The sequence below is a fragment of the Chrysemys picta genome, chromosome 1, assembly GCF_011386835.1.
Source record: "Chrysemys picta bellii isolate R12L10 chromosome 1, ASM1138683v2, whole genome shotgun sequence".
Lineage (NCBI taxonomy): Eukaryota > Metazoa > Chordata > Testudines > Emydidae > Chrysemys > Chrysemys picta.
Window position 1 is genome coordinate 317527344 of NC_088791.1, and position 22224 is coordinate 317549567.

Sequence of the window (22224 nt, forward strand, 5' to 3'; positions counted from 1 at the left end):
ATTCAGAACAAAACCAAATTCTGAAATTTCATAATTTCCCATGAAACAGGAATTCTGAATTTCTAACACTCCATTAAACATTCATGTTTGTAAAGTCATTTGAAATCCTCAGAGAAAAGAGCCTACAGAAGTGCAAGGTTTTATTGTATTAAATACTATTATCTCCACTTGGGTTTGCTCAGCTTCCCCCCACCCTCCCGAATATAAATGCCACTGAAGACAACATGAACCCTTTTGCATCTAGTTATATCTAAAAAGTCAGATCAAGCTAAGGCACCTTAGTGAAAATTATAAGTGAACCATGACTGGCAACGCAATACACTTCAGCTGCTTGCTTTCAAAATAAAACATCAAGAACCAGTGTTTGAGTGGAGCAGGAGGGGTTTAACATGGAAATATGACAACATCCCACTTCCCAGAGGTGCTAGGAAAGAAGTTGAGAAAAGTGCAGCTATCATCACTTTCTTTCTCCAGTACAAGCACCAAGACAAACCACCACCACTTACCTGAATTTTGCTTTTTCGTGAACCCAAACATATTCTGGATCTTTTAAACTCAGTCGTGCAAGATCCTTCACTGATTTGGTTTGTGTTGCTGAAAAAAGCAATGTCTGGCGTTTCTTAGGAAGATTTTCTATAATCGCATTCATAGTATCAGCGAAGCCCATGTCCAAGATTCTATCAGCTTCATCAAGAACTAGAACGAGGAAACAGGTTTAGAAGAACTGGATTTTTTAATTCTTTTCCATTCTAACCTTGAGATTAAAAACAAAAATCTCAATTTGAAGTCTCTGTACCTGCAAAACTATGTTAACAGTAACAAAAAACACTTAGACCAAGAATTACATAAACTAGATCTTTCACTGATTTTTCTTTACATTACTTCATTCAATGTAGAAATCCTACTATAAAAGTCCTCAACTTCTCCCATAATCCATGAACTACAGCTCTCAATTTCATATGCAGAAGATCAGGGTTTCAAGCAATTAATCCACCAGTTTATATGTGCATTGCTTCTCAACAAAGGAGGGCCCGTTACAGAAATAAAAGAAAGCTGGACATAAGGTGAAACTGAGGTTGAGTAGTCAGGGAAATCAATTCATCCCTGCCTCAAGCTGCAATAAACACATACAGAGTTGAGGGTCCAAAGGCTAAGGCAAGGGTCAATGCTAATTGCAGTTCTGTGATGGTCAGTCTCTTACTTGTCCACTATGAATTGTATTTACTATAGTGAGCTTAATATTGGGTATTTTGTGAGTTATGTTACAGGTCAAGTAACTGACTGCAGAAAGAATAGGAGTACTTGTGGCACCGTAGAGACTAACAAATGTATTTGAGCATAAGCTTTCGTGGGCTACAGCCCACTTCATTGGATGCATGTAGTGGAAAATACAGTAGGAAGATTACACGCACACACAGAGAACGAACATGAAACAATGGGTGTTACCATATACACTATAAGGAGAGTGATCAATTAAGGTGAGCTTTTATCAGCAGAAGAGAAAAAGAACTGTTTGTAGTGCTAATGAAAATGGCTCATTTCCAGCAATTGACAAGGAGATATGGGGGGGTCGGGGAAGAAACACACACACACACACCCTGCTAACAGAGAGAGCTGTGTGTGTGTGTGTGTAACGAATTCTCCCCTGCCACCAACAGCTTCCAAAAGCAATCAAGAAAATAATTCAACTAAATTCCCCAAGCCAGTGCTGCAGATCACATGTTAAACCTTAGAAGCAGGCAAACCTTCTAGCAAACTGAAATCAGGTGAATTCAGGTAAACGCTAAAGTAGAAAAAGAAACAAAAGGCCAACAAAAAAAATATGAGAGAAGTTAATCTAGGTTGAATCTTGAAAAATAAGGTTTCTGAGACTGACTAAAAGAGCATACCCAACTTAAACTGAATTGGGTGGGCCATTAGTCATCACTTCAGGTGACCAGGATAGCTATACCCAGAAAGGAAAGGAAGAAGGGGCAGACATGTTTCTGGGATGGGTCAAAGACACAAGTACAGGTCTGAAAACTACATCAAGAACAAAACGGTGCTGCAGGGGAGCTGGCTGAGGCCAATGTTGACCAAGAAAGACAGCTTAATGGGACTGGAAGACAACTGCCACTAATTATAGTAGGGCCCAGATTTTTCTGGATGTGAGATCTGACCGATTTCTTCAGCAAATAGTCACAATAATGAACAAACAACAGGTGATGTCATTTTAGATTTGGTATTGGTTAGTAGTAAGGACCTCATAGAAGAGCTGATTGTAGGGGACAACCTTGGTTCGAGTGATCATGAGCTAATTCAGTATAAAACTAAATGGAAGGATAAACAAAAACAGATCTGCAGCTAGGGTCCTTAATTTTTTTAAGTTTTCGCTTTTCAAATCAAGAGAATTAGTTAGGGAGGTGGACTGGACTGAAGAACTCAAGAATCTGAACGTGGAGGAGACTTGGAATTACTGCAAGTCAAAGTTGCAGAAACTATCCGAAGCCTGCATCCCTAGCAAGGGGAAAAAATTCACAGGGAAGAGTTTCAGACCAAACATCTCAAAGATTAAGAGAAAGCAGAAAGCCTACAAGGAATGGAAGATGGGATGGATCATCAAGGAAAGCTACCTCATGGAGGTCAGAAAGTGCAGGGATAAAGTGAGAACTGCTAAAAGCCAAGCAGAGTTGGACCTTGCAAAGGGAATTAAAACCAATAGTAAAAGGTTCTATAGCAAGAAAAAGAAAACAAGGAAAGAAGAAGTGGGACAGCTAAGCACTGAGGATGGGGTGGAAATTAAAAATAATCTAGGCATGGCCCAACACCTAAACAAATCATTAGCCTTATTAAAAACTGAGGCAAAGTAAGAGTCACGGGGTAGTGGCAGGATGGCTAATTGCAACAAGGATATGGAGGTTGAAATTACAACATCCGAGGTGGAAGCCAAACTCAGACAGCTTAATGAGACTAAATTGGGGGGCCCAAATAATCTCCATCTGAGCATATTAAATGAACTGGCACATGAAACTGTAAACCCAATAGCAAGGATTTTTAATGAATCTGAAAACTGGTGAGTTATACCCTATGACTGCAGAATTGCTAATAGAGTTCCAATTTATTTATTGGGGGAGGGGGGTTGATCCAGGAAACCACAGGCCTGTTAGTTTGACCTCCTTGGAACAAATTTTGAAAGAGAAAGTAGTTAAGGTAAACAGGAATTTGGGATAAAATACAATATGGTTTTACAAAAGGTAGATCAGACCAACCTGATCTCCTTATCTGAGAAGATTTGATTTTTTAGACAAGGGAAATGCAGTAGATCTAATCCTCCTGGATTTCAGTAAGGCATCTGATACAGTTCCACATGGGAAATTATTAGTTAAATTGGAGAAATGTTGATAAGGAATTGGTTAAAGGGGAGACTACACAGATGGCCAGAAAGGATTAAGCAGCTCACTGGCTAATTGACCCAGATTCAACCTTTAGAGCAGTGGTGGGCAACCTGCGGTTCCCATTGGTCGGAAATGGCAAACCACAACCACTGGGAGCTGCGGACGGCCGTGCCTGCGGATGGTCAATGTAAACAAACTGTCTCGCAGCCTGCCAGCGGATTACCCTGATGGGATGCAGGTTGCCCACCACTACTTTTCTAACATGTCTCTAAAGCATGTAAATAGTAATTAGGGCCATTCTATGTTAGATAGGCTAGAACTCGGAAATACAAACCTGTATTGTTAGAGAATTAGAGATAATACTAATTATATGAGTTTACTTATATTTTGTTAGATGTTACCCATGTAAACAGTTTCTGTCTATTACTATAGCTATTGATTCAGAAATCAAAAAGGAATATTAACATTTAGATAAATCTTGGGTGAAATAATATCATATCTCTTTAAAGTTTATCATAAACTGCTTAATGGATAAATTACCTTATCTTAATGTACGTAGTATTTACTGGTGATGTTTAGGAAACAGAAGGTTACTTCAAAACCTACTGTTCTTCCAAGAACTCCGTGCTGCCCAGAAACTGTATAAAAACTCTTGGGACCTGATCTTTTCATCTCAGATCATTTGGTGCTTTATGCAGGGGAAGCTTGAGTCGTAAGATTGAAATCTCCAGTCCCTCCTGGATCACCCTGGATATGAATGCTGGACTATAACATATGGACTAATTCTGAAAAAACTCCTTGCAACTACAAAGCTCACCATTTCTACTATGAAACTGATCTCAGAACTGTACTCATGTCTGTAGGTATACTGATCTTTTAACCAATACACTCTCTTTTCTTTTTTAATAAATTTTAGTTTAGTTAATAAGAATTGGCTGTAAGCGTGTATTTGGGTAAGATCTAAAATATTCATTAACTTGGAAGGTAATGTGCCCGATCCTTTGTGATTGGTAGAACTTTCTTATATGATTAAGATTTTCAGTAATACTCATCATGTTTGACTGGGGTGTCTGGGTGGAAGCCCAAGGCTGGGTTGCTATAAGGGAACTGTGTTTTGGCTTCTGGGTAACCAGTAAGATATTGCAGAAGAGTATCAGAGGGGTAGCCGTGTTAGTCTGAATCTGTAAAAAGCAACAGAGGGTCCTGTGGCACCTTTGAGACTAACAGAAGTACTGGGAGCATAAGCTTTCGTGGGTAAGAACCTCACTTCTTCAGATGCAAGATTGCAGAAGCTGTTTTGTGCTGGCTGGGTAAATCTAAGTATTGGAATATCCACCAGCTTTGGGGATTGTGACCTCGGTCACAGTGGCGTAGTCTGGCTAGGATACACATTACCACGGATTAATTGGGTTTTTGGATCAGAACCCCACGCTTGTCAAAAATTAATTTTGATATTGGAGCGTTTAAAGGGTAAAAATCAGTTACAATGAGTCACCCACGGTCATATGAAGATCTTGACAGAAAAAGCCTTGAAGAATTGTGCTCAGAGAGGGGATTGTCTTTTAAGAAAAAGGCCCCAGAGCAAGAACCAAAAAAATCTGTTAATGGCCAGTGATCAGAGAGCAGGGTCTCCTTCACCTGCCCCAGATCCATTCCCTGCAGAAGCAATTAGAATGCAATTGGAAATGAGCAAGCAAAAATTAGAGCATGAACAGAAGCTGACAGATCTTTGATAATAAGGAAAAGCAAAAAATAGCTGATCTGGAAAAAGAAGCCCATTTAAGGCATATGGATCGTCTGGCTGCTGAGGAGAAGGCTCACCAGATGCAACAGCAATCTGCCAGACTTCAGATCAAAGTCTTGGAAGAGCAGAAAACGCTCCAACAACCTGGAAATCCATCCCCTCATGACAACAAAAGCTGGGGAAGAATTTGTCCAATTTACAAAGATACTGAAGACAGAAAAATTTCTATCTACCTTTAAATGTCTATGTGAAATTCAGCATATCCCTGAGGTACAGCGTATGCCTGCCCTGCTGACCAGATTGACTGGGAAAGGTAGGCAAGTGTTCAATGAAATAGGTATGGATGAAGCTTTGAATTATGTAAAATATAAAGGATACTGTGTTAAAACGTTTCAAGGTTACCTCTGAAACTTACAGGTTAAAGTTTAGAAATTTTAAAATGTCTAAAAATGTTTCTTATGTGGAATGTGCTCATAAACTTAGGTTTTGTCAAGAAGTGGATTAATGGTGAGAAAGCTTTGAGGACTGTCTGCCCCACTCTTTGCAGTTTGCCCTAATTGAGTAACTTCAGTGTTCCCCCGCCCCCCCAGCACCCTGGTCAAAAACTGGTTAAAGGGAGACTACAAACAGGTCATATTAAAAAGTGAACTCTCAGGCTGGAAAGAGGTTACTGGTGGAGTTCCTCAGGGGTCAGTCTTAGGACCAATTTTATTTAACACGGTCATTCATGACCTTGGCAGAAAAAGTAGGAATATGCTCAAAAAATTTGTGGAGGTATTTCCAATACAGAGGAGGTCAGGAATATCATACAAGAAGATTTGGCTGACATTGAAAACTGAAGTAATAGACATGGACGCAATTTAATAGCGCAAAGGGCAAGGTCATGAACTTAGGGACTAACAACAAGAATTTTTGTTATAAACTGGGGAGTTATCACTTAAAAGGAACAGAGGAGGAGGAGAAAGACTTGGGTGTATTGATTGATCACAGGATGCCTATGAGCTGCTAATATGATGCAATCGTGAAAAAGGCTAATGCAGTCCTAGGATGCATCAAGCAAGGTATTTCCAGTAGAGATATGGAAGTTTTAATATAATTATACAAGGCACTGGTGAGACCTCATTGGGAATACTGTGTGCAATTTTGATCTCCCATGTTTAAGAAATCTTAATTCAAACTGTAACAGATGCAGGGAAGGGTTACTAGGATGATCCAAGGAATAGAAAACCTACCTTATGAGAGGAGACTCAAAGAGCTTGGCTTGTTTAGCCTTACCAAAAGAAGACTGAGGGGAGATATGACTGGTTTCTATAAATACATCAGAGGGATAAATACCAGGAGTTATTTAAATTTTAACACCAATGTTGACAAGAACAAATAAATATAAACTGGCCATCAAAATAAGCTTAGGCTTGAGATTAGATGAAGGTTTCTAACTATCAGAGGAGGGAAGCTCTGGAACTGCCTTCCAAGGCAGTGGGGATAAAAAAAACTTAACTGGCTTCAAGACTGAGCTTGATAAGTTTATGGAGAGGATGGTATGATGAGGCCACCTACAATGGCACGTAGCCAACCTGCGACTGCTAGTATCAAATATCTTCAATGGCCAGTAATGGAATACTAGCTGGGGATGGCTCTGAGTTACTACAGACAATTCTTTCCCAGATGTCTGGCTGGTGGGTCTTGCCCACATGCTCAGGGTGTAACTGACAGCCATATTTGAGGTTGGGAAGGAATTTTCCCCTGGGTCATATTGTCAGAGACGCTGGGGTTTTTTTTGCCTCTCTCTGCAGGGATCACTTATAGGGTTAAACTAGGGCAAATGGTGGATTCTCTGTAACTTGAAGTCTTTAAATCATTATTTGAGGACTTCAGTAACTCAGCCAGAGGTTATAGATCTATTAGAGGAATGGGTGGGTGAGGTTCTGTGACCTGCAATATGCAGGTCAGACTAGATGATCATGATGGTCCCTTCTGGCCTTAAAGTCTCTGAGTCTAAGTATACCTCTACCTCGATATAACGCTGTCCTCAGGAGCCAAAAAAATCTTACCAAGTTATAGGTGAAACCGCGTTATATCAAACTTACTTTGATCCGCCGGAATGTGCAGCCCCGCCCCCCCAGAGCACTCCTTTACCGCGTTATATCAGAATTCGTGTTATATCGGATCGCGTTATATCGGGGTAGAGGTGTACATCATAAAAAACTTTATGATGTGTTCCACTGTTATGTATAGCTTTCTAACATTTTTAACTTACTCAACATTTGGAGATCAGATGCATGGAAATATGAAGTTTCATCCATATGCTGTAGAAGCCGACCCGGTGTGCATATAAGTATATTTATATGGTGGATTTTGTTGGCCTCTTGTTTCAGATCCTGAAATTTAATTAAAACAGTTTAGTTCTGATTACACACCTCTAAGCTGACCCTCCACCAAGCATACTCAAGCCGTCTTAAACCAGCAGTTACTAGGAGTAACCCTATTTTCACTATTCTCCCCTAGCTCCAGAGACTTGAGTGCCATCTCTGCAGCACATGCAGATCTCTGATTTGAATAGAAAGTGTTTCGGAATAACTTTTAAAGTGAAAGGTAGTCCTGAAAGGTTTGGAAAGGGAGTGCTGTTCAGTCACCTTGCCTGGAAAGATGGAAGGCACAAGACTGAAGCTTCAAAAGACATAAGCAATAGAGCAGAGAAAAATACTGGGAAACAGTGATGCAGAGGTTCCCAGTAATTCCTCTTCTACCATGACACAGGGGTTCCCAATAACTGCCCATCTATCTATCATCTCCCTGACAATTGTTCCTCTAAAGATAAATATGGTCATTTGTACTCCCCATACAAAAAATGGAAAGTTTAAAGGAGAACAAACCTTTCCACCAATGATAAGGCCAGCTGAAAATTCATGATTCTTCCCCACTTTACGCAGAACCTCAAAGGTCTGGTACGCCAGTTCCCTCGTAGGCGATATTATCAGAACTCCTAATCCATCCATCGATGTCCACTGCTGGCGATATAACCTTTCCAAAGCCTGAAAATTTACAGTTTCATTTCAAAACCTATAATTTCTACTGTATAATACGTAACCAAAGTAAGAAATAAATTAAAAAGGCAGATAGTATAAACTCAGCACTTATTTATATCAATATACATGTTACACTTGGGAGGGCTACTGTTTAATTATAATTCTATCCTAAATGGTACTACTGATATTATTTGCTAAAGCAAAGCTCCCAAATAATGGAATAGGAGAAAGACTGGGCAGAACTGCACTGGGAGACAATTTGTAGATTAAAACAATTTCAATGTGTAATGAATCCAACACATAACACCATCCAGCCAAGTCTGTATAGTCTATATGAGAATGGGATTCGGGTACACAGTTGTGCAATACTAACCATTCTGCTCCTAAAATTGTGGGTACCAGAAATAAGGAGAGCAAGCAGAATAAAATTATTCAGCTGTAATATTTCTGGGTTACTCCTGGGGGAAACTCTGCGCCACTGTGCATGTGCAGAATTTATGTCCCCTGCAGATTTCTTTGTTTCCCTGCAGATAACGGACTTCCTGATGGGGAAGCAAAGGGAAGCCACAAAAGCAGTCAGATGAACTTCCCCAACAGTATGTTTCGGTTGCCCAGGGCAGCCGGCAGAGAGGTAAATCACTGTGGGGCGGGACTGGGGAAGACAGGGCTGGTGGCTCCTCCCTGCACTAGGCTCAGCTGCTAGTCCCAGCTGGGCTGGGGAGGACGGGACTTCCTCTTCCCCTGCACAGCATCCGGGGCCAGGTCAGACCCACACCCAGATTTCTCCCCTAGCTGTAGGAAGCTCTGCAAACTGCCCCTCTTCCCTGTGCTTCCTGCACCCATCACTCCTCAGCTGCACGGGGAGGGATCCCTGTACAGGGAGCTGCTCCCCCATCCGTCCAACCCCTGTGCATCCAGAGTCCCTCATACCCAGACCGTCCTGCCGAGCCTCACTCCCCCGCACCCAGAACCCCCCCAATGAGCCCCACTTCCCCTGCACCTGGACCAGTCCAACGAGCCACCTGTACCCAGATCCCCCACCCTACTGAGCCCCAACCAGCTGTACCTGGATCCCAGCCTCACTGAGCCCCACTCCTCCAGCAGCTGGATACCCTCCCCACCATCAGGCCCCCCACTGAGCTCTATCACCCCCACACTCAGACCCCCCTGTTAGAGCCCCAACCACCTTCACTTGGACCACCATGCAGAGTCCCATTACCTTTGCACCCAGAACCCCCCAACAAGCCCCTATGCATCCAGATCCCCCCCGCACCCGGATCCCCCACTGAGCCGCAAGCACCCAGACAACCTTCTCACCCCACACCTAGATTCCCCCAACACTAAGCCCCTCCACACTTGGATCCTGCCTTCCCACACCTGGCATGGAGGGGCAGGGCTGTGTGGTGTTTCTGGGGCAGATCCAATCCTTGCACTGTGTCAGGGTTGGGTGCAGCCTCAACAGTGAATCCGTGTCCCCCCGGGGAGGGGCGGGAGGGAGGAGCTGCACAGTGATCTCCCACCTCTGTGCAGCCAGTGGCCTGTGCTCCCCAGTGCCATGCTGGAGCCGCCACATTTATTTGACAAATAAAATTTGCAGAATTTTAAAATATTGTGTGCAGAATTTTTCATTTTTTGGCACAGAATTTTTCATTTTTGGTGCAGAATGCCCTCAGGAGTACTGGGCTCACACCTACAAGGCAGTACCACTGCTGAAACAGAGCATTCCAACTAAAGGTACTGCTGCCATGATGCAAGTCCACTTCTACTATAACAGATTCACACACTGTCAAATTGTTGTGTTCAGCTGTACAACAAAACGATTTCACCAGGGCTGATGTGATATCCCTACTGATTGTGCTTTCCACAGCGACACAGGAGATCTAAAATTGTTTTCTAGCCTCCTTCTATATGACACTTAGTCCCAGTTATCACTAGGCCCCCTTCTCTACAAATCCCTTTAAATGCATGGACATAAAGATGCACGCAATTCTTTCAAGAGCTGTATATCTCAATTACAGATATAAATTAATTAAGCAACCTCATTTTCCTTCTTTGCTACAGTATGCAGAAGATTGTTCCCCCCACACACACCCCTTTCCAAAACCTATACATTTATTTCCTAATCGGCACAAATGAGATCTAGCATAAAGCACATTTAGTTTCTGAGAGGTTCCTAAATACCCATTTCTGTTCCCAGTGTTTTGTCATTGACTTTAATGGAAGTGGATTGGGCCCTAAACTAATAATCTACATTGAATGCTAATCACTAGTGTCATAATTTAAAACTAAATAAAGTCCCCCCTCGCCCAACCTGATCACCATTTGATTGGTTCCTCAATTTAGATGCCAACTTGAAAAAATCCTTTCTATAATACTAAAGAAAATAAATGCAAAGCCTGACTTTCCAGGTGAACCAATAGTAACTTTTATCCTCTAACGATAATTTTTTGTGAGCCAATTTTCAGTCTAATTTACAAACCACTTTCATGAACTCTAGCCTAACCTACAGTGAACAATGTATTACATATTTAGTGAAGATTAGTTGTAAACAGGTTCCTTGATCAATTTTACACTTATTCCATACAGACATTCAGTTTTAAATAATTTTAGCAGTCAACTATATAGGTAAAGGAGTATTAAGAAAAAAAAATTTTAAATCAGTCTTAATAAAAATGTCAGAACAAGATATCAAAGTGTCAACACATTTCTAGAGACAAATATATACCCAGACCATCTTACAAAACCTCAGACAGCAATAGGTAAATTAGTCTGTCATAGCTTTATGTGAACAAATATTACAGTCAAATTATAAGTCTCCTCCTGGCTCCGATTAACCAAAGTATGCTGCTTAATATCCAATACCTCCACTTTACATAGCTCAAGCTTCCAATGAGAAGGTAAATTACTTACTGGGATAATAAAAGCCAAGGTTTTGCCTGATCCAGTCTTTGCAGCTCCAAGTACATCTTTACCTTGCAAAGACAAACCTATGGTCTGCCTCTGTATCTCAGTTACCATGCGATACTGTGCTTCTTGCAAACCTAGTATTTGGGAGAGAGAAAAAAAAAAGATTCTTACATTTTGCCTTGGATAATGATACATTTTCCCATAAGGAAAAATACTGCCGGTGGCAACATTATCTTGGAACTTTGAATAGAAGACCAATTTTAATCATTTTTATTCATTGGCAGTTTAAGGAGTTTGTGTTTTTAAATATCAAATACTTTCCTAAGTTGGTGTACTTACCTTTCAATGTTTTCTTTGACAACGGAAAATCTGAAAATCTTTCAATTTCATTTGGTTTTATCTGAAACAAAAGGATTTAATCAATGCTAGAATATAAGAATACCATGGAATTTAAATCACATCGTTTTAGTTTGCTGGTAACATTGGTAGAATTTTTAGTGGGTTAATTCTAGGAGTACCTGGCAATCAACCTCAACCAGCTAACTGGAGGGAAATGGTCTACACACAGGCATAGTTTGACTTCTACATTTGGGAGGCCGCTTCAGTCAGACCAATAGGACTGTGTATGGGGGAGCAAATTCCACAACTGTCAAAGCTTGCAGTTGGGGGGGGCAACCCCTCTCCCCACAAACGACACCTATGCATCTACATTAGGTTTATCTAACCCTGACAATTTTTCCTAATCTAGGAAAAGTAGAGCAAAATATGCACTTAACATAGCTCTATTATGTACAGTAGCAGTTCAATTTAGATCTTAAACGTAATCATCTAATGTCTTCAGAGACATCCAATTGTAACGATATGCTAAGATACATAATCAAGGTTTAAGCATTCCATATGCTACTTGCCAAAAAGCCCAAGGCATGACATGCAATTAAATGTTCATACAAAATAGCTGATAAAACAGTATCAAACCTAAAAGCAGAATTTCTCTAGATTTTTCTGAAGCTGCCCCACCCTGGGGACCTTCTGCTTCTCCCCACCCACCCCCAGTGCCCCTGTGCTCCCTCCGCGCCCTCCTCCCCCCCACACACACACCCTGACTGATCTCTTCCTTGCCTGCCCCACTCCCAGAGGCCCTAGTGCAGTGGAGGAAACTGACCGCGAGAGCGGTCGTTGGAAAACCCTGGCTCCTGGAGGAGGGGACCTGTCTGCATGGCGCAGCAGGTAAGAGCTCCGATTGGAGCTGGGGTATGTGCCGCAAGCAGACCTCTGGTACGGAACTCGAGCAGGGGTGTCCCTCCGCCCTTCCTAAATGGCAGCCCTGGCCAAGGCTCCCACAGCTTCCCCTCAGCTGCTTGTGTCAGCCCCACACCTCTGCAGAGTGGGTGCAGCAACAGGGTCAAGGGTCACGCACTGGTTGCACAGAGGTGGGAGATCACCCTGAAACCCCCCGCCTACCCTGAGACATGAACTCAGAGGTGAGGCTGCACCCAATCCTGACAGTGCCAGGGCTGGGCCTCCCCAGAAACACCCAGGGGCTCCGCCCCTCTGCACTGAGGGAGAGGGACACAGTCTCACATGCACACCCAGCCCTGGCCCTTGATCCAGGTGTGGGGCAGACAGGCTCAGCCTGGCAGGATCCAAGTGTGGAGGGGCTTAGTGTGGGGGATCCAGGTATGCAGTGAAAGGGTCCTGTTGACATAGCGCGGTAGTGAAGACAAGTCCTTACTCCCCACCTGATATAACTGACACTGAAATAACCACTTTCAGAAATAAACATAAGTCTCCTCTAAAAGGCCTTGCTTTATTACAATAATTCCTTCACGCACATACCCCCTCCCACAATCAAGATGTTGCTCTTGCAGGCTGCAAACAAGGAGGAATTGTTAAATATCTGACAGGTGATCAGGTACTACACGATGGGGGACTGGCAAACAGAGACAAAGTTCTGAATTCAGTTGTCCTGTCTTACATCACTTCAATTCTAAAATTTTCCCATTTAGGTACAATGAACTGAGACAACCTTCTTCATAAGGGCAGAAAACTGGACTTCCAAATTTTAATGCTGCTCTGAATCTACTCTTCCCCGACCCACTCCCTTCAACAGTAATTCCAATCAGCATTCTAACAGGACTGTGCTTACAGCTTTAATTTCAAAGAGGTTAATACCTCTGCATATTAAACCACACAAACCTGCAAAAACAGAATGAGAGTCACACAACTCCAAAAACATAGACTTTTACCATTTGAGCCAAAGGAAGATCTTTGTTAGTTGTCAGCTATACAACAGCCCTTTTCTTTCTAAAATGCAACCAGCTAAGGTGCTCTCACACACAGTGCCTAATTATGCTACCACTAAAGTCAGTGGGGAAAAAAAACCTGGTGTTAAAATCAGAGCAGGATTGGGCCCAAATATAATCACAAAAAAACCCTAATACCGTTGCTTAGCTACAACCTTTTTTCCCCCTCCATATGTAGCCAGCATACAACAGTAATCGAAATATAATTCTATATAAAGTCTGAAGGTATAGTAACAGGTCATTTTTAAGCTAGAGGGAGACAAAGAAACTGAGGTAGTTTTAATTATGGTGAGTAACTTAAGCAATTTTATTTAACAATCGTCAGGCCAAATGACTTTTCCAGGATAAAGTTACAGGAGTTCTAATATGGAGTCATACAATGGAAGCTTGCTGAATCCTTATCTATGGAGAGGTTACTGCCTCTCCATAATAACTAAGGCCCTACCAATTTCACAGCCATGAAAAAGGTTTCACAAACTGTGAAATAAGTCCTTGCCTGTGAAATCCGACTTCCCTATGCTGCTGGGAGTGCTGGGCTCCTGCCAGGTCTCAGGTCTTCCACCTTCACGGCTCCTGCCGGGTCTCAGGTCTTCCACCTCCATGGTTCCTGCTGGGGCTCGGGGTACCCGGGTTCAGGGCTTCCACCTCCACAGCTCCTGCGGGGACTCAGGGCTTTCACCTCTGCAGCTCCTGCTGGGGCTCAGGCTGCCCATTTTTTCCAGGAGCCCCAAATTGGCCAGGGCCCCTGGGCACAATTAATCCGCCACTGGCTGGGACTAGCAGCTAGGAGCCCCTGGCTGAGGTGCTCCCAGCAGCAAAAGGGAGATCGGATCCACCCCTGGGAACCGCCTCCAGCTGGAGGAAGCTCTAGAGCTGCTGCCCAGCCTGGGAGCTTCCTGCAGCCCAGGGAGGTATCCGGAGGTGGGTCTGATCTCCCCCGGAGGGGGGCCAATGCAGGAGAAGAGCAAGTCCTGTCCCTCCCTAGCCAGTTGGGGCTAGCAGCCCCTGGCTGGGGCACTCCCAGCATCACAGGGGAGATCAGACTCATCTCCACCTCGGGGAGTTTCCTCCAGCTGCAGGAAGATCCGCTCCTGCTGCCTTCAGAGCCCAACTCTGAAGGCAGCACAGAAGTGAGGGTGTCAATCCTGCAATGCCCCTAGAGCAGCCTTGCAACCCCCACACAATCCCCTTTTGGGTTGGAACCCCCACCATTACAACACCCTGAAATTTCAGGTGTAAACATCCAAAAATGTGAAATTGACTTTTCAAATCCTATGGCCGTGAAATTGATCAGAATGGACTGTGAATTTGGTAGGGCCATAATAATAACAGAAAATTTATCACTGCTGTACTCAGTCTCAGTGTGCTCTATCACAAACGTGAAAAAACCCAATACAAGAATACACCACCAATTATGGGTTTTGCTCACAAGAGTGAAACAAGCCTAATCGAGGAAAGCCTACACTCATGCCCACACAGTAGTCTCAAATAGATAGTAGTCTCATTACTCTGTGCTTCACCCCACGCGTAGTGAAGGTTGACTGACATGTTCTATCCACTGGGTGGCTGCAATTCAGCAAAGGATGAAATAATACCATGTGGAAAGAACTGAGATCCTTCTGCATAAAAGGCACCATATGAACATAAAGTGTTATCAATAGTCACAGCCACACATCTAATAACCCAAGGACTAAACCTACTAACCAGAGTTTGGTTCAAATGATTCCTTTCCTGCTCAGTGAGGTCCAAGGGCTGTGCTATGGTGGGAACGCCAATCCCCATGCCCTTTATTTTGACTACTCGTAGAGGAGAAGGGCTTCCGGCCCAGGTGTTGCCCCCAGGATGCTATTTGATACTCACACATTTTTCTGTTAGACTTGGCTACAAAGTGCCTGTTTAATTTGATGGTTTTCCAGTCTGCTGAGCGGAATGGAAATCTTCTTTTCTCTCTCTCTACTCTCCAATACACAAACTCACCCCTGCTGTCTAGTTAGAGGGACCCAATACCATTCTCTCCAACCATCCATCCGCATTCTCTCCCATCCCTATCAGCTGCTTCTTCCCTTCTCTCTGAGTTTTGTTTTTTAGGCTATGGCTACATTACAGCTCTTAGAGCGGCACAGCTGTACCGCTGTAAGGTCTCCCATATAGCCGCTTTATGCCAGCAGCGGAAGGATCTCCCACCGGCATAATTAAACCACCCCCAACATATGTCGGCGAGAGAGCATCTGCCGCTGACATAGTGCTGTTCACACCAGTGCTTTTGTCGGAGAAACTTATGTCAGTCAGAGGTGTGTTTTTTCACAGCCCTGGCCAATAAAACTTTTACTGACAAAAGTGCTAGTGTAGACATATGGTGATTAAGGCTCTTGTCATGACTGTGCAGCAGCGTCAGAATAAAACTGAAGGGATCCCAGTTGCCCTCTGCCACTCCTGTTGGGGAAACCAGTCAGATAAGAATCACATCAGTTTCACTCTACTGGTAGGGTCCTAATGGTTAAGGAAACCTTCCCACTTGCTAACGTGGAGTGGCATTTTACAAACCTCCATGTTGCACCATCCCCAGCAACAGAAAGATTACAACTAGTACAGAATGAAGCATTCCCTCTCCCCAATCACACACTCACTTTTTCCCCTCCTGCAATCTTCACGACCCCGCTCTCCGCTACAGGTAGCTCAGCTGGAACCAGCTAATATCCCCTGGATACTGCTGCATCACATCTCCCACAGCAAATATCCCACAGTAATACCACAGCTAAGCTACACCCCAGTCGAGTCTGTCTCCCCCCACACAAACTCCATGTGGTGCTGCCTCAATCTGACTGATTCCAGATCAAGGAATATCACCTCAGTGAATGTCTCCTTGACCTCCAGAAAGGGCCATTCTAGCTGGGCAATACCTCTCAGTGGGTGACCCTAAGCTCCAGTCAGCACCACTCTAGCCAGATAAATACACTCTTCTCCTAGTAGGTGCCCCTCATTTCTGAGATAACTACTCCAGCCAAGCCACGCCTTCTCTGGAGGGCTCCTCTGGGCATCACCCACTGGGTGCACCCTTCACCTCCAGAGAGCAATGCTCTAGCCTAGCAATGCCCCTTTTCACTACCAGTGGGAGCCCCAACCCTGGCTAGCACCACCTCTCCCCAGGGCTAGACAGTGCCCCCTCCGCTGGGCAACCCTGCAACCACCGGACAGTGTCCCTTCCCCCTGCTGGGTGCCCTGCAACCACCGGACAGTGTCCCTTCCCCCTGCTGGGTGCCCTGCAACCACCGGACAGTGTCCCTTTCCCCTGCTGGGTGCCCCTCACCCCAGGGCAGCCCCAGTCGACGATAGCAATGCCCCACTCGGGGCAGCATGGCTCACTCCCCATGTTCTGTCCCCCTCACTCCCCTGGGGATAGCGAGGCCCGGCCACCCCTGACTCTCCCGATGGCAGCGCGGCCCAGCCCCTCACCTCCGGGTAGCGCTGCTCCAGCCGAGCGATCCCCTCGCGCTCCACCTCCCACTCCGGCCGCTTCCGCTGCTTCTGCTGCAGCCGCAGCTTGTTCTTGCGCTTGGTGTATTTCTTCTTCCAGCGCTCGAAGCTGCGCACCGGGTCCGGGCCCGCGCGGCGCCCCGTGCCGCCCATGCCGCGCTAGCTCGCCCGCAGCCTCCCGGAGTCCCGGCCTGGGACCAACACGCGCCGCCGCCGCTGCCGGGACAGTCGCAGGGAGAGCGCGTCATCCAGCCCCGCCCCTGAGGCTGCCCGGCCTCCGCCCACAAGCTGGCGTGGGGCCCGGGCCTGAGGGATGGGGGCGGGGGCAAGGACCCGTAGTGCGGCCAGGCTCCCTGAGGCGTCAGGCCCGGGGGGCGCCCTCCTCGTTGCCTGGCAGCCAGCCTGTGCTCAGTCTAGGGGTGCCAACTTTCCAGTCACACAACACCGAACACCCTAGTCCCGCCCCTTCACTGAGACCCCACCCCCGTCACTACATTCCCCTGCCTTCGGTGGCTCGCTCTCCCCCAATGCCACCCCAAACCCTGCTTTGCCTCCAGCATTTATAATGCTGTTAAATATATACAAAAGTGTTTTTAATGTATAAGGGCGTTTGCACTCAGAGGGTTGATCTGTGAAAGGGGTCACCAGTACAGAAGTTTGAAAACTACTGTTTTATATGTATAGTTGGGATTATGTTTTCCAATGTGCATTACTTTGCATTTATCAACACTGAATTTCATCTACCATTTTGTTGCCCAGTCACTGTTTTGTGAGATCCCTTTTTAAGTGTTTGCAGTCTGCTTTGGACTTAACTATCTTGAGTAATTTTGTATTATCTGCAAATTTTGCCTCCTCACTGTTTACCCCTTTTTTCAGATCATTGATGAGAATGTTGAACAACACTGGTCCCAGTACAGATCCCTGGGGGACACCACTGTTTACCTCTCTCCATTTGAAAACTGACCATTTATTCCTATCCTTTGTTTCCTATCTTTTTAACCAGTTACTGATCCATGAGAGGACCTTGCCTCTTATCCCATGACTGCTTAGTTTGCTTAACAACCTTTGGTGAGGGACCTTGTCAAAGGCCTTCTGAAAGTCCAAGTACCCTATATCCACTAGATCACCCTCGTCCCTCAAAGAATTCTAATAGAATTACAGACTTAGTGAGGCATGATTTCCCTTTACACAAGCCATGTTGACTCTTCCCCAACAAAGTATGTTCATCCATGTGTCTGATAATTCTGTTCTTTACCATAGTTTCAACCAATTTGCTTGGTATTGAAATTAGGCTTACCACCCTATAATTGCCAGTATTGTCCCAGAGCCTTTTTTAAAAATTGGTGTCAGATTAGCTCTCCTCCAGTCATCTGGTACAGAAGCTGATTTAAATGATAGGTTACATACCACAGTTAATAGTTCTGCAATTTCATATTTGAAGTTCCTTCAGAACTCTTGGGTGAATCCCATCTGGCCCTGGTGACTTATTACTGTTAATTTATCCGTTTGTTCCAAAATCTCCTCTATTGACACCTCAATCTAGGACAGTTCCTCAGATCTGTCACCTAAAAAAGATGGCTCAGGATTCTTCACATCCTCTGCTCTAAAGAGTGATGTAAAGAATTAATTTAGCTTCTCCACAATGGCCTTGTATCTTCCTTGATTGCTCCTTTAGCACATTGATCATCCAGTGGCCCCAACTGATTGTTTAGCAGGCTTCCTGATTCTGATATACTTAAAAAAAAATTCTTATTTTTTGAGTCTTTGGCCTGGTCTACACTATGGGGTTAGGTCAAATTTAGCCGCATTAGGTCATCTAAAAATGAATGCATCCACACAACCAACCCCGTTCCGTTGACCTAAAGGGCTCTTAAAATCGACTTCTGTACTCTTCCCCAGCGAGAGGAGTAGCTCTAAAATCGACTTTGCTAGGTCAAATTTGGGGTAGTGCAGACGCAAATCAACGGTATTGGCCTCCGGGAGCTATCCCAGAGTGCTCCATTGTGACCACTCTGGACAGCACTGTTGGTGTCATTAGGCATAACCCTAGGTAACTCGGGAGGGTGGAAGACCACGAGTGTCGATGAAGCCTTCCTGCACTAGGCCTAAATGAACCAAAGTCCTTCCATGTTTAAACTCTAATCGACCTCAAAAGCCAGATGCAGAAATTGGAATGTGTAACAGTCAGTTATCAGGTGCCAAGACCACATTCTACAGACCACTATCCTCTGATCCCACTGAGGAATACCAAAAGAAATTACACCATCTGCTCAAGAAATTCCCAGCTACAGTATGGGAACAAATCTACATGGACACACCCCCAGAACCCTGACCAGGGGTATTCTATCTGCTACCCAAGATCCATAAACCCGGAAACCCTGGACGCCCCATCATCTCAGGCATTGGCACTCTTACAGCAGGATTATCTGGCTATTTGGACTCTCTCCTCAGACCCTACGCTACCAGCACTCCCAGCTATCTTCAAGACACCACCGACTTCCTGAGGAAACTACAATGCATTGGTGTTCTTCCTGAAAACACCATCCTGGCCACCATGGATGTAGAAGCACTGTACACCAATATTGCACATGAGGATGGACTACAAGCTGTCAGGAACAGTATCCCTGATGAGGCCACGGCACGCCTGGTGGCTGAGCTTTGTGACTTTGTCCTCCCCCACAACCACTTCAGATTTGGGGACAACTTATACCTTCAAGTCAGTGGCACTGCTATGGGTACCCGCATGGCCCCACAGTATGCCAACATTTTTATGGCTGACTTAGAACAATGCTTCCTCAGCTCTCGTCCTCTAGTGCCCCTCCTCTACTTGCGCTACATTGATGACATCTTCATCATATGGACCCACAGAAAGGAGGCCCTTGAAGAATTCCACTTGGACTTCAACAATTTCCTCCCCACCATCAACCTCAGCCTGGACCAGTCCACACAAGAGATCTACTTCCTGGACATTACAGTGCAAATAAGTGATGGTCACATAAACACCACCCTATACCGGAAACCTACTGACCGCTACACGTACCTACATGCCTCCAGCTTCCATCCAAGACACATCACTCGATCCATTGTCTACAGCCAAGCCCTAAGATACAACCGAATTTGCTCCAACCTCTCAGACAGAGACAAACACCTACAAAATCTTTATCAAGCATTCGTAAAACTACAATACCCACCTGGGGAAGTGAGGAAACAGATTGACAGAGCAAGACGGGTACCCAGAAATCACCTATTACAGGACAGGCCCAACAAGGACAATAACAGAACACCCCTGGCCATCACATACAGCCCCCAGCTAAAACCTCTCCAGCGCATTATCCACGATCTACAACCTATCCTGGAAAATGATCCCTCACTCTCACAGACCTTGGGAGGCAGACCAGTCCTCGCTTACAGACAACCCCCCAACCTGAAGCAAATACTCACCAGCAACTACACACCACACCACAGAAACACCAACCCAGGAACCAATCTGTCCCCATATCTACTCTGGCATCACCATCAGAGGACGCAACCACATCAGCCACACCATCAAGGGCTCATTCACCTGCACATCCACTAATGTTATATATGCCATCATGTGCCAGCAGTGCCCCTCTGCCATTTATATTGGCCAAACCGGACAGTCCCTCCGCAAAAGAATAAATGGACACAAATCGGACATCAGGAATGGTAACATACATAAGCCAGTAAGTGAACACTTCAATCTCCCTGGTCATTCTATCACAGATTTAAAAGTCACTATCATTGAACAAAAAAACTTCAGAAACAGACTTCAAAGAGAAACAACAGAACTAAAATTCATTTGCAAATTTAACACCATTAATCTGGGCTTGAATAAGGACTGGGAGTGGCTGGCTCATTACAGAAGCAGCTTTTCCTCTCCTGGAATTGACACCTCCTCATCTATTGTTGGGAGTGGACTACATCCACCCTGATTGAATTGGCCCTGTCAACACTGGTTCTCCACTTGCAAAGTAACTCCCTGCTCTCCATGTGTCAGTATATAATGCCTGTATCTGTAACTTTCACTCTATGCATCCGAAGAGGTGAGGTTTTTACCCACGAAAGCTTATGCCCAAATAAATCTGTTAGTCTTTAAGATGCCAGCAGACCCCTTGTTGTTTTTGTAGATACAGACTAACACGGCTACCCCCGATACTTGAGGTGCAGCACCACTCATACCGGTGCCAAGCGGTAATAATGAGGCCTGCATACTTCTGTCTGAAAGGCAAAATAACAAATCAAAGGAAAGGGACAAGATAATAATTCAAAAAGAAGTTACTAACAAGCTGGACTTATAGCCGCCAAGATGATTTAACTGCTTAAATGTAATTGCTTGCTACTTGCTTAATGTAAACTATTACAGGGGTGGGGAAGGGGGGGGGGAGAAGGAAAAAGCTTAGCTGCAAAATGTATAAAAAGAGAAAAGCTGTTTATGATGGTGTGCTTGATCTGAAACGTGCCAGTCTCCTTGCACCGCTTTGAGATCTCAAATAAACTTTGATTGCTTCTCCACCCTGGTGCGTTCATTGGCGCGAAGCACACCGGGCAACGAACCCTGCTGTTGCTTTCCTCGGGCACTCTGTGCCGGCAGCAGCACTTTGAACTCTGATGCACTAGCCAGGTACACAGGAAAAGCCCCGTGAACTTTTGATTTCCTGTTTGGTCAGTGTGGCAAACTCATCAGCACAGGTGACCATGCAGTCCCCCCAGAATCGTAGCGTGTAGAATATTTCTATGCTCCCCCTATCATCTCTGTCCCTGAGGTGATCGTAGATTAGAAGGCGAAAAAAATGCACTCGTGATTAAATGATTTCCGAGCTCACGCAGTCCTTCCGCACTGATAGGGCACAGCTTAATGCATGGAGGCATTCAGTGGCAGAGGCCAAGAAAGAATTAAGTGAGTGCGAAGAGCGGAGGCAGGACGCGATGCTGAGGCTAATGGGGGAGCAAACTGACATGATGAAGTATCTGTTGGAGCTGCAGGAAACCCAACAAGAGCACAGACACCCGCTGAATCCACTGTATAACCGCCTACCCTCCTCCCCATGTTCCATAGCCTCCTCACCCAGACGCCCAAGAACGCCGGGGGGGGGGGGGGGGAAGGCCTCCGGGCACCCGGCCACTCCACTCCAGAGGATGGCCCAAGCAACAGTTTGATTTTTAGTGTGGTTACAATAAGCAATGTGACCTTGTCCTTCCTTCCTTCCTCACCCCGGGCTACCTTGTCCATTATCTCATATTTTTTTTAATTAATAAAGAAAGAATGCATGGTTTCAAAACAATAGTTACTTTATTTCGAAGGGGGGAGGGTGGTTGGCTTACAGTGAATTAAAATTAACAAAGGTGGCGGGTTTGCATCAAGGAGAAACACACAC

At 44.9% G+C, this 22224-nt stretch overlaps 1 protein-coding gene across 2 annotated transcripts in view; it reads right to left on the bottom strand.

Moving 5' to 3' along the window:
* DDX10 (DEAD-box helicase 10) overlaps window positions 1-17071 on the bottom strand; it is a 316478-nt gene extending 299407 nt beyond the window's left edge. Inside the window, exons 1-6 of one of the 2 annotated variants that reach the window (XM_042855078.2) lie at window positions 16808-17068; window positions 11391-11451; window positions 11055-11185; window positions 7992-8150; window positions 7376-7496; window positions 507-696 (exon numbers count right to left, since the gene is read on the bottom strand). In XM_042855078.2, the coding sequence (XP_042711012.2) occupies window positions 507-696; window positions 7376-7496; window positions 7992-8150; window positions 11055-11185; window positions 11391-11451; window positions 16808-16981 (836 nt within the window). In that variant the 5' untranslated portion in view covers window positions 16982-17068. Of the gene's footprint in view, window positions 1-506; window positions 697-7375; window positions 7497-7991; window positions 8151-11054; window positions 11186-11390; window positions 11452-16807 lie in introns of both variants that reach the window. The other variant, XM_042855081.2, reaches the window with a different exon arrangement.
* Between the last annotated feature and the right edge of the window lie 5153 nt (window positions 17072-22224).